Consider the following 12,591-nt stretch of genomic DNA (forward strand, 5'->3'; position numbering starts at 1 on the left):
GGCTTTTAGAGCCAGTTGGGTTGCACAAAGCTCCAACTGGTTTATTTGGAGCCGGAGCACTCAGATCTCCACCTAACCCAGATGACCCCCCCCACAACCCAGATCACCTCGGACAGGTGGTTGTTGCAGGTAGTCCGAAGGGGATACTCCCTCCCCTTCGAGAGTACTCCTGCTTCTATGCCTCCAACTCTTGATCGGCTGACGGAGGATCATCTTACACTACTCGCCGAGGAAGTCAAGGCTCTCTTGGCCAAGGGAGCTATAACCAGGTGCCCAAAAGAACGTTCGTTAAGGCCTCGTTAAAAGGCAGCAAAGGTTCTGATAAGGAGACACCAGGCTGCAGGAACTCCATCAAGACATTCATCCTGACTGCCATTGTAGGAAGTTGCAGGTCCAGAACCTCCGCAGCCCTACGCACAGCCATAGCAGAATGGGGCCTAGAAAGCAGAGGCTCCTCCGTCTTGCCGCGTGGTGGACAGGGTGAAGTCGAAGCATGCTTCAATTTCTTGTGCTGCCTCTAACCTGGCGACTTCGAGAAAGAGGACTGAGACCCCGGCGAGATGCTCAGACCTTCCTCTCGACCAAGACCGGGAGTTTGATCGACGAGGCGATCTCCTTGGTTTGTGCCGGGCTGCGAGCAGATTCAGGGACTGTTCCCTCAAAGCCTTCAGCACCCTGGCCCGGCAATCACAGCACGACTTTGTGCCGTGGTCGTGCTCCAGGCACCAGAGACACATGAGGTGGGGGTTTGGTACTGACATGGCGTAATGAATGGCGCCGCACGGTTTTAATTCCGAGGTCTTCTTACTGGACATCCTAACACACCAAAGGATTCGACAAAAGGTCAAAAAGTGACAGGGGTTAGCTCTCTTCAACGGATCGGTGCTGGCTGGCACGGAATGAAAAGAAGTGAAGTCAGCGCACCAGAGTGGCAGTTATATTGGAAACGTGGATGTGACGACGAACAAGATGCCGAAGACGTCACGCAAAGTCGACCTACGCCACCTACCGGCATGCAGGGGTACTGCTATCAAAAATCTTCCGGATCCAGTCTGATGTCTGGAAGTTCAAAGGTAAGGAATCTGCGGAATCTCTATTAGAATCTGTATAAGATGATAAATCACACCACTACTAGAGTGGGTGAGGGTCTAACAAAGAAAATAAATCTTTACCAGCAGGTGATAACCAGAGGACATACTATTTCCTTAGAGTAATCTAGTTAGGTATGAGATACACATTGAATTGCATGCATACTGCATCTCAAGGAACACTCTTGGCAACCAAATTGAGAGGTTAACAAGTGTGAAATTATAAAAGAGTGCTCCGTCATCCTCTAGCTCAGGGGTCTCCAACCTTTCCTTTAATAAGAGCTACATCTGTTCAATGAAAATGTCCATAAGCTACTATTATTATTAGTGTTGTTATACTGACCACATTAGACAAGATTACATTAGTGGACACCATTTGCAAAATTACAATCAGTGGTCACCCCAGTTCTCCGGGCATGGCTGCCAGCAGTAATGTAATAAAAGCTGTCAATTCAGAATGCATTTACATGAGTAATACATAACAGCCATTGCAGTAATGCCCCTGGCATCAAGGGAGTATTTCTTCCCAACACCACATGATTTATTACTAAAATATTGGCGCTGAATATATTTTGGAAATTCAGCCATTTCCTCCAAACATCGGTTAATAAACACATTTTTATCGAATACCCCCACCCACAATGTAGGACACACCCTCTACCCCATCTTCGCAGGAGGGAACATCATCTGCTTCAGCCACACCATGCAGCCCCTCGGAACGGCCCATCACTGCGTACACTTCTCCTTCCTAAAAACCACCGCTCATAAAACCTACACCATGTCCCTGTAAAGGAACTGGAGCAAAGTCACAGAAGAGCACCTCAACTCCACCCTGAACCACAACCCCCCTCCCACCAATGTCAACTCTGCAGCCAACGAACTCCACAGATGGATCACCAAGTACACAGATAAGCTTGCCCCCCTCCGTAACTCCGACAGACAGCTCCACATGAAAGCCACCTGGTTCACCACCGAGCTCCGTGAATCCAGACGCACCTGCAGACATATCGAGATATCATGGAGAAACACCAAAACCCCTGAAGCTTGGACCACCTACAAGAACGCCATGACAGACTCTGCTCGACCAGGGCCACACGGCAGCCCTCATCTAACTGGACCTCTCTGCAGCCTTCGACACGGTCTCCAACCACACTCTCATCGCCAGACTCCACGACGCAGGAACTGCCCTCGACTAGATCCGCTCCTTCTTCACCAGCTGAACCCAAAGAATCAGACTCCCGCCTTTCCTCTCCGAACCCACAGAGATCAACTGCGGAGTACCCCAAGGATCGTCGCTCAACCCCACTGCCTCCAACGTCTACATGCCCCCCCCCTTGCCGCCATTGTCCGACAACATGGACTCAGCATAGTATCCTACACCAGTGACACCCAGCTCATCTTCTACCTCAAGAGGCAACCCGACACCACCAAACTCAGGTTCCAGGAAAGAATGAGAGATGTTGCATCCTGGATGAGCAGGGGCTGTCTGAAGCTCAATTCGGAGAAGGGAGAAGTCCTCGTCCTCAGACCCACCCCAATCAGCATGGTACTACACCTGGTGGCCCTCCACCCTCTGCAGCCCCCCTACTCCCACGGACCATGCCCAGAACCCCGGCATCATACTCGACAACTCCCTCACCATGACCCAACAGATCAACGCCATCTCCTCCTTGTGCTTCAACACCCTCCGCATCCTTCGTAAGACTTTCAAGTGGATCCCCCCCGAATCCAGAAAGACAGTCACCCACACACTCATAACCAGCAGACTGGACTATGGAAATGCCCACTATGCCAAAATCAACAAATCCATGCTACGGAAACTCCAGACCATCCAGAACATGTTTGCCAGGCTCGTCATTGGCATTCCACGACACAAACACATCACCCAGCACCTACGAGACCTCCACTGGCTCCCTGTCAAGAAGAGAGTCCCCTTCAAACTACTCACTCACGCCTACAAATCCCTCCACACCACCAAACGCCAATACCTCAATGAAAGAGTCTCCTTCAACGCACCAAAGAGAAACCTCCAGTCTGCCGCCCTCGCCGAAACCCTGCGCATCCGCAAAGCCAGAACGGGTGGAAGAGCCTACTCCTACATCGTGGCAAAGCCCTGGAATGAACTCCCGATCAATATCAGACATTCCCCCACTGCGCACACCTTCAGGAAAAGCCTAAAGACCTGGCTCTTCGGCCGATTCGAAGCTGCACAATCCCTCCCACCCTAGCGCCTTGAGACCCTCACAGGTGAGTAGAGCGCTTCACAAATCCCCGATTGATTGATTAATTGAATACATGCTTTCCATTTTGGTATACATATACTAATTCAACAAAGAAAAAGTTTCTAGTTTGATAGGCTAGGTTGCACCCAAGAGAGGTACTTATTGGTACCTCGAGAGGTACCATTAGCTCACGAGCTATGTGTTGGAGAAGCCAGAACTAGCAGGTTGCAGAAGTTAACAGCAAATGAATATGTAAACCACTCACTGCCTGAGTTTCACTCCAAGCATTTTCCTAAATTTGAAGGAAAGGACAAAGACAATCTTGCTCTACAAACTACTGTACAAGGTTCCCTCTGCTTTTGAAGCTGGTGGGGGAGATTGGGCATACACACAAAACGGGTTCTATTAAACATCAAGGATACAGCTCGGGAAACTCAGAATACCCGCAAAACCGAAAGCCAATTCACTAATTAATATGCCTAAGAGGGCTCTCTAGAAAAGGTCTCCCCTGTGAGACAAAGTAGTTACAGAGCACTGAGGAGAATTGTGACTTTGAAGGTAAGCACCAGTAATGGAGTGTGTAGACAGATGGACAGGCTTTCAGCACATAAACTTGGAGGGTGGCAGGCATGGGAAGCATCTCTCTCTCTCTCTCTCTCTCTCTCTTTGAGAAGCATGCACTGCTCTCCATCCATTGTTGAGCAGGCTAGCAAGCGGTGTCAGAAGTTACCTTCATCACAGGTTGTGCAAAGTATTTCCCACTCCAGTCACAGAAACCAGTCTGCAGTGCGGCTGAGATGTAATTTTTGTGCACACCAGCTTCATCTCCGTCATCGGCAGTCTATAGTGGATAGGAGGAATAATTAATGGGGGGCAGGGGGAGAGACACAAATGAAAGATTAATCCCTGTTAACAAGGCAGAAAGGAGAAGGTCAGAAGAAAACAAAGAGATGCTAGTTAATAAGACAATTAGAAATCATTGCTCGTTTTGATTGTCGTAGCAAAGAGGCACCACCTCCCATGGCAAACCACTCTGAGCTGACTGTATAATTCATACTGCTTTATGACTATGCGGATCCCAGAAAGGAGACAATCTGCAGCTGTACAGCAGGAACAAGATGCACCAGAAAGAGAGTGCTCAAGGGATCTCAGCGGAGACATGGCCATTCAAACCTGCATGAGAAAGTAACTCAAGCAACAGCTCTGCCTGACAAAAGGGAAGTCAATATTAATTATAAAGATCAAAATAGAAATTCCCTGTTTGCATCAATTATTTTCATAGTCCACCCATTCTTCATCATCATAGCGCGCGTCTCATTCTGAAACAGACGCCACATTCTGGACAGACGAAAGGTTAGATAGACTTAGACACACTAAATGAAATGCAGGCAGATACTGCCCCAAATTTCCCCTCCCAGCATGTCAAATTTAACAGACTGTTGGTCGGATTCTATAGATTCGCACTTCGAAGTTGTGCTTTTTTCTGTTTCACGAGACCACAGCTTCGGAAGTATACCAGCCCAGAAAGCAAGATATCCCTATCCCCCCCCCAAAGGTAAATAGAAAACGGCAATGGTGACGTGTTTTTCTTTTTCATACACATTCTACGCTGATGTAATCCTCTTATTTTATAGGAGCGATTAGGTGTGCCACCAATGCACATGTATGGCAAGCAACCTACTGGAGGTAGAACAAGTGTCCAAAGAAACTGGGTTTGCAAAAGTGAAAGCGTGCATAAGTCTGTAAGCACTGCCCTCTCATTCTTTTACAGATGGGGGACAGTATAGGTGCCAGAGAGGGCACGGAAAGAGGCGCAAGGAGAGATTCAAGCGTTCATCCTAGAAACTGTTATGTTAAAATATTTCCGAAGCGCTTGATCACCCTAGGGGGCCCTGGTGCTAACTTTGATACCGGAGAAGAGCCGTGCAGTCAAAGCAGCCTCCTGGCGCGCTGCAAAGCTGTTCAGCCACTGCACCTCAGTCCTGATTTGCAGCACTTCCTTGGGTCCAGTGCAGGAACAAAAGGAAGTGCTGCAAATCAGGACTGAGGTGCAGTGGCTGAACAGCTTTGCAGCACGCGAGGAGGCTGCTTTGGCTGTACGGCTCTTCTCCGGTATCAAAGTTAGCACCAGGGCCCCCTAGGGTGATCGAGCGCTTCGGAAATATTTTAACATAACAGTTTCTAGGATGAACGCTTGAATCTCTCCTTGCGCCTCTTTCCGTGCCCTCTCTGGCACCTATACTGTCCCCCATCTGTAAAAGAATGAGAGTGCAGTGCTTACAGAACACCGCCCCATTGCCATTAAATATTTACAGCAGTTACTGCAGCTTGGGCTGCCTCTGAAGAACTGTGTGCTTAGATTTTTCCATAGAGAAAAATACACGTGCATGTTTTAGTAGCCAATCTTTCTTTGTATTATTCAGTCACCGTTAGCGAGGCCAGAAATACAATTTTGAAAAAGGCATAAGCAGCAAAGAATAAAATATAAAATTCACAATAGAAAGAAAACAGCACGAAGGCTTACTGCCTCTTGCGGAACATAATCTCCCAAGCTGTCAGTGTCCCCAAATAACTCTCAAAAAAGAGGCAAGGCATTGTGTGCTATTTAAGAAGTGGTCCAGCTCACTGCCACCAATTTGTGACACTGTTACACTCATAAACTTAGTAGGGCATATGTATCAAGCCCATTCCCGTTTGCACACTGGCCGATTCTCAGAATCGGCCCGTTTTCGAACGGGAAAAAGCTTTTTGGGATGTATCATCCCAAAAGGCCCTTGCAAAATAGGGAATCGCAAAATTTGCGATTCCCTATTTTGCGAATGCATTTAAGGAATCACAAATTGCGATTCCCTAAATGCAATGTAGGAAGCACCCAAGTTGTGCGATTTTGGCTTAAGGAATCGCAAACTACAACCAACTTTAGGTTGGTGGTAATTTGCTATTCCTTAGAAAAATGCACTTTTTTTGCATTTTTCAATGTCCATGTGGCACACAAACATGTGCACACATGCACATTTCAGGGGTGCAACAGGGTGTCCTTTAGGAACCCTTGCACCCTTGAAATTGCGTGCGCATTTTGCGAGTACCTATTCTACTTGCAAATTACGCACACAATTCCCATTCATTCCTATGGGCCTTTTGGCCCAAAGAAATGAATGGGAAGCCATTCCTTAATTGCGACTCGCAATTAAGGAATGCCAGGGAATCGCAAAATATTAGCAAATTTTTAATTACATCTCGTTTTGCGATTCTCAAATAGAGATTCTCAAAAAATCGCTATTTGAGAATCGCAAAACCATAGTTTGATACATATGCCCCTAAATCCTTTACATGCGGTTTGAGATTTCCAACGACCAGTTTTGAGGAGTTGTGTTTGTTTAATAAAGATGAGTTTGTTCACACCTTAGCTTAATAATGTTTTGCACTGGTGACATTTTGAGTGTGTCTGACCCCATCACAGATCTTTGTGGCGGTATATGCATATGTGTGTTTCTGCGCCGAAGGCCACTGTATTTCACTTTGATCAGCTGGGGTTTATGGCTACACTTTTCCCGGCCTATATACTCTGCTCTCAAGATGAGCATCTCTAGAGAATTACATAGCATTGATGAAATGCTGTGTGGGTGTCAAAGGTTTCTGCTAACTACATCGGTTTCTAAAATGGATTACGGTGGGCTGGGAAGGATGTGCTTTGCCTACAACATGGTATGGTGCTGTACCTTTGTCCACTAGGGTGGCAGGCAATCTGTCTAACATGTTTTGTTGGATTTTTTTAAAGCAAATTATAAATTTAGTTGGACGAGTGATGAGTAGTATCCATTTTTGGTGGGGAAGTGATGATGGGCGTTTGTGAATACATATCAGAAATTGGTGCTGTCGGTAGCACAGTGACAGTGGGCTCTACAGCATATGGGTGGTGTGTTGTATGCAAGGAAGGTATGCTGTCTAGCATGGTCTATTGAGCTGGTCAAAATCAGCGGTTCAAATCATACAAGCTTTAAAATCAGAGATACATAAATCACGATGCCGTCTTTTAATCAGGATAGGAGCCTGAGTATGTGATGTGGTAAATAACAGCCTTCTGGTGTGTACAATAGGTCTCGCCACCCCACTGGGGCAATTACAGACTTCTAGGTAAGGTACGGCTCAATAGGCACAGGTCTATACACCTCTGACTTACCCAACCCCCCCACATCCCCCCCAAACACGATCAGGCCCAGAATCCGGACTGCACACATCAGATGGGAGGAACATCAAAGCTTTTAGCTTCAGCAAGCAGAGGGGAGTGTCAAAAGATCAGCAGAATGTGGGACTTACTTCCTGGAAAGTGTTCTACAACTGACTGCAATATCATCAGCACAGCAATACAAATCCAACAGCGCTTGTTTATGAACAGTTGCTTAAATAGTGATACTGCACTCGTGCGACATATGGTCATTTTCTAATTCTATCAATTAAACTGGACACAACAACATCTTGCTAAACGAGCAGATCCGTGCGGAATTCCGTTAGTAACGTTGGAGCCCATCACCAGGGGAGGAAATAATTCTAATTCTGGGAGTGCACCATCGCTGTATGTCTGCCACGAGGGATTTTACAATGCCATTTCCTACTTTTAAGACTGGCTATAATTTCCTTTCCATTTCACATCCTTTTCTATTTGAGTAGTGCAGCTCTTGTAGAAAAAGTTACCTACCTCCGGTAACGATGTATCCGTAAGAGACATATGTTAGTTGTAGATTCCTTACATCTTTAGAATTTGCCCCAGGCGTCAGTCTGGATCCGGATATTTTTCCTTAGCAGTAACCCTGTGTATCGGTAGGTGGCGTCGGTCAACTCTGCGTCCATCATCAGCGTCGTGGTTGCCGTGATGATGTCGCTGTGCCTATTTAGACGCCGCTCCCTCAGCTCTGACACAACCTTCAATGCCAGAAGAGCAGAGACATGCAAGACACTGACCACTGGTGCACCACAACTAGGGCCCTGTATGGGAGTCCCTATCTCTAGGAATCAGTTCGCAGAGCGAGGAGGATGGGTGGGGCGGTAAGGAATCTACAACTAACATATGTCTCTTATAAATACATTGTTACCAAAGGTAAGTAAGTTGTTCATCTAAAAGTTAGTTGTAGATTCCTTAACTTTAGAACAGATACACCAGCAATACCATCCCCTGAGGAGGGTCTGCGAACCAAGTTCAGACGAGGAAGTCCTGGAGGATCGAATGGGCAAAATAGCCATCCCTCCGGACTTGGCTGTCCAGGCTGTAATGTCTGGTAATGTGTGCAGAGATGCCAACGTTGCCACCTGCAGATATCAAGAAGTGAGACTCTGCATGCCAATGCAGTGGTTGCTACCGTTGCGCTAGTGGAATAAGCACGCAACCTCAATGGAAGATCTTTCTTCGCTAAAGCATAGCATATCTTTATGTTAAGGACAACACATCGAGAGATGGTACGTTTTTTTAACAGCCCGGCCTTTCTTGGCACCTACGTATCCAATAAAGAGTTGAACATCCACCCGGAAATCTTTGGTGCGATCAAGGTAGAAGGACAGCGCATGTTTAGGGTCCAGAAGGTGGAGTCTTTCCTCCTCCATCGAAGGGTGCGGAGACGGGAAAAAAGTGGTCAAAGTAATAGATTGTCCTACATGAAATGGTGAAATAACTTTAGGAAGAAACAAAGGCCTAGTTCTAAGCACCACTTTGTCCTGATCCACAGAGAAGAAAGGGGGCTTGGAAGACAGAGCTTGAAGCCCACTCAGCCTTCGAGCAGAGGTGATGGCCAAAAGGAAGGCAGTTTGGAGAGTGAGGAGCCTGAGATGACAGTTATGAAGAGGCTTGAAGGGAGCACACATAGGGTATGTGAGAACAAGATTTAAGTCCCACTGGGTCATTATGAAAGGAGATGGAGGATATAGAGGAGTAAGGCCCTTAAAGAACCTATTAACAATAGGAGACTTGAACAAGCAGACAGAGCTGCAAGATAACCTTTGAGAATGCCCAAGGCAGAGCTCTGCTGGGCCAAAGAAACTATATACAAAAGGACCTCTGAAAGAGGGGCAGAAAGGAGATCCACAGCCTTTGCTGTGCACCATGCCACAAACTTGCTTCATCTACAGGCATATACCGATTTAGTTCAGGGACGCCTGGCTGCCAAGATGACATTCCAGACTTGTGGCGGAAGGTCGAAAGCTGTCAACAGTCGCCGCTCAATCTCCACGTAAGGAGTTGGAGACTGGACAGGTTAGGGTGGAGACCCCTCCCTGCTGCTGCGACAGAAGATCCTCCCGAAGGGGCTGTCTGAGCGGATGATCGATGGCAATTCTCAGAAGCTCGGGGTACTAGACTCTTCGTGCCCAGTCCGGAGCCACAAGAATATTTTGGGCCCGGTAGTGCTCGATCTTCTTGAGCTCTCGGAGCAGAAGTAGTACAGGTGGAAAGGCATACAGGAGACCACAGTTCCACTCACGACGAAAAGCGTCGCCGAGCAAGTGCCGCCTTGGAAACTCCAACGCACAATACTGCTGACATTGCACGTTCTCTTTCGTGGTGAACTGATCTAATCAAGGTTCTCACCACTGCTGAAAGAGACCTTGCACCACCTCTGATTGAAGACGCCATTCGTGATCGGCCAAACACCGATGGTTAAGTTCGTCCGCCCTGGCATTCAGAGAACCTGCCAGGTGTTGAACCACCAGGGTCCTGCCCTGATTTTCCAGCCATGTCCAGAGGCAAAGAGCCTCCTGACAAAAGGGCCACGACCCCACCCTGCCCTGTTTGTTGCAGTACCACATGGCGGTGGTGTTGTCTGTTAACACCTGTACCACTTTCCCGTGGAGAGAGGGAAGGAATGCCTTTAGTGCCAGTCGGATCACCCAGAGCTCCAACAAGTTGATATAGAGCCCAGACTCTGCCGGGGACCAGACGCCTCTGATCCCCGGCTCTCCCAGATAGCCGCCCCATCCCAGGGGTGATGCATCTGTCACCACTGTTAGATCTGGTTGGGGAAGGGAGAGGGATCTGCCTCGGACCCAAGCTTGGTTCGTTAGCCACCAATGCAATTGTTGTGCAGTTCCCTCTGAGATCTGCGCCCACTGGAACTTCAGATCCCACTGCAGAGCCCCCTGAAGCCATCTGGCATGATCTACTAGTAGGATGCAGGAGGCCATGAGGCCCAGCAGCCTCAGAGTCATTCTCACATAAATCTGGGATAGTGGCGGAAACATCGGTATCATGGCCGAATATCACAGACTCGTTGCTCGGGAGGATAGGCCCAGAACTGTGGTGGACTGGCCCGCCCGCTGGCTCCTAGACTCGCGAGGTTGCTGGGTACCACATCCGCGGCCACGCAGAGGCTGGGCAGCTTGCGTGAACGGGTGGCTAGACTGTGCCAGACGTGAATGGGTGCCCCTTCCTTAGCCATGAATGGGACGAACAGCAGACTGGAGTGGGTGAGAAGGTGCAGTGAGGCCCAAAGATCTTGCCGTAGCTCTAGAAGCTTTAAAACGGTCTAGTGCCAAGTCTGCTTTGTTGCCAAAAAGACAACAGCCATCAACGGGCATGTCCATCCAAGTTGACTGGACATCCCCTGAAAAGCCACATGTCCTCAACAAGGCATAGCGCCTAAGGGCTACCGAAGTGGCACTCGTTCTGCCCAGTGAGTCATTGGTATCCAGTCCACATCTAATGGCAAATTTGGCTGCGTCTCTCCCATCCTACACTGTCTGGGAGAGAAAGGCCGGTCATCCACCGGGCATTGAGGTTAGCACCTGCGCGACCGTATCCCAGATGGGGTGGTAGTTGCGGCCCAAGAGACACACGGTATTCACCGTGCCAAGCTGGAGGAAGCTCAAGGCCCAAGACCTCAGTCACCCTTCTCACCACCACAGCATAGGACGCTCGCTCCCTCCTCGGTAGCCGAGGGAGAAGGAGAAAGCAAACCAGTGTCTGGAGATGTATCCAGACCACTGGCATCACCTAGGTCCTCTCGCCAGTCTGTTTCTTCTAGCTTGTCAGTTAAAGGGTCCAGTGACCTCTCCCGCAGTCTTCATCACCACCCTCTGGTCGGTAGGGAACACCAGGGATGAACCGGGGAACAAAAGTACCCTCTGGCGCCGGTTCCGACTTCGGTCCTGCTCCGGGTCCAACTCAGGGATGAGCAATGGGACGGTGCCGACCGGGGGCACGGTCGACGCCGGGGCTGTCGTCGCCTGGATCGGTCCTGGGAAAGGTCGAGTAAGATCGACCAGCATCAATCCGGATCCTGGTCTGGATCTGCAGGGGCCCTCTGGTGCCAGGGCCAGAGCCGCCGGCATCGAAGGCCCAGGACATCGGGCCTGCTCTGCAGCACCCGACAGCACGCCAGCAGAGTAGGGCTGCCCAAAGACGAGGTGTAAGGCCTCGTAGAACTTCTTAAGTTGGGCAGGAGACACTCTGGCTCCCGGAAAGAGTGGGAGACGCTGAGTTATCCCAGAAACAGGCACTGGAGATGGAGCCGTTGAACGACGATGCTCCGAAGGTAAAGAGCGCTTGTGCTTCTTCGCTTCCTTCCTCTTGTGTTTCGACTTACCCGAAGACCTCGATGACTTAGAGTGCGTCGAGGAGTGGGGGCTCTGCGAACAGTCTGGAGACCTTCCTCTGGAAACGACGCGGAACTGACAGCCGGGCCTCCTACAACTTTTGGGACCGCTCCCGCAGTCTTTGGGTTCATGGCCCGGCAGTCGGAGCATGCCTTCAGGTCGAAGTCACGCTCTAGACACCACAAGCACACGATGTGCGAGTCTGTCACCGACATCATCTTGTGACAGGACCCGCACGGCTTGAAACCGGTCCGACATTGGGACATCCCTTGCGCACCAGGAGTTCAAGACTAGAAAAAGATGATTACAAAAGTCGCACAAAAAGTTAGCCGAAAAACGACTAAAGGCTAGCTCCTTGCAAATCTGCGATAGGGTGGCCCGGAAAGAGAAAGAACAGACATCAGAGCGCAAGGGCGGAGTCTAAGTAGGCACAGCAAAGTCATCCTGGCCACCACCATGCCGACGACAGACACGGAGTCGACTGACACCATCTACCGATGCGCAGAGGGACTGCTAAAGAGAACTCTCCGGACCCAGACTGACGCCAGGGGAAATTTTAAAGGTAAGGAATCTACAACTAACTGTCTCTTTCAGATATATGGTTATGTTTCTACTAGATACCATTTGGTATTCTTTTTTTCACCAATCCTCAGACAAAAGTTTTTTTTCACCATTTAAGCGCTTGATAAAAATCATAATTAATA

General features: G+C 49.0%; 1 protein-coding gene across 2 annotated transcripts in view; it reads right to left on the reverse strand.

Moving 5' to 3' along the window:
- RPTOR (regulatory associated protein of MTOR complex 1) overlaps positions 1-12,591 on the reverse strand; it is a 1,825,560-nt gene that overhangs the window by 407,374 nt on the left and 1,405,595 nt on the right. For both annotated transcript variants that reach the window (XM_085617419.1, XM_085617418.1), the window contains exon 24: positions 4,041-4,151. In XM_085617419.1, the coding sequence (XP_085473545.1) occupies positions 4,041-4,151 (111 nt within the window). The remainder of the gene's footprint in view (positions 1-4,040; positions 4,152-12,591) is intronic.

The sequence above is a fragment of the Triturus cristatus genome, chromosome 7, assembly GCF_964204655.1.
Source record: "Triturus cristatus chromosome 7, aTriCri1.1, whole genome shotgun sequence".
Lineage (NCBI taxonomy): Eukaryota > Metazoa > Chordata > Amphibia > Caudata > Salamandridae > Triturus > Triturus cristatus.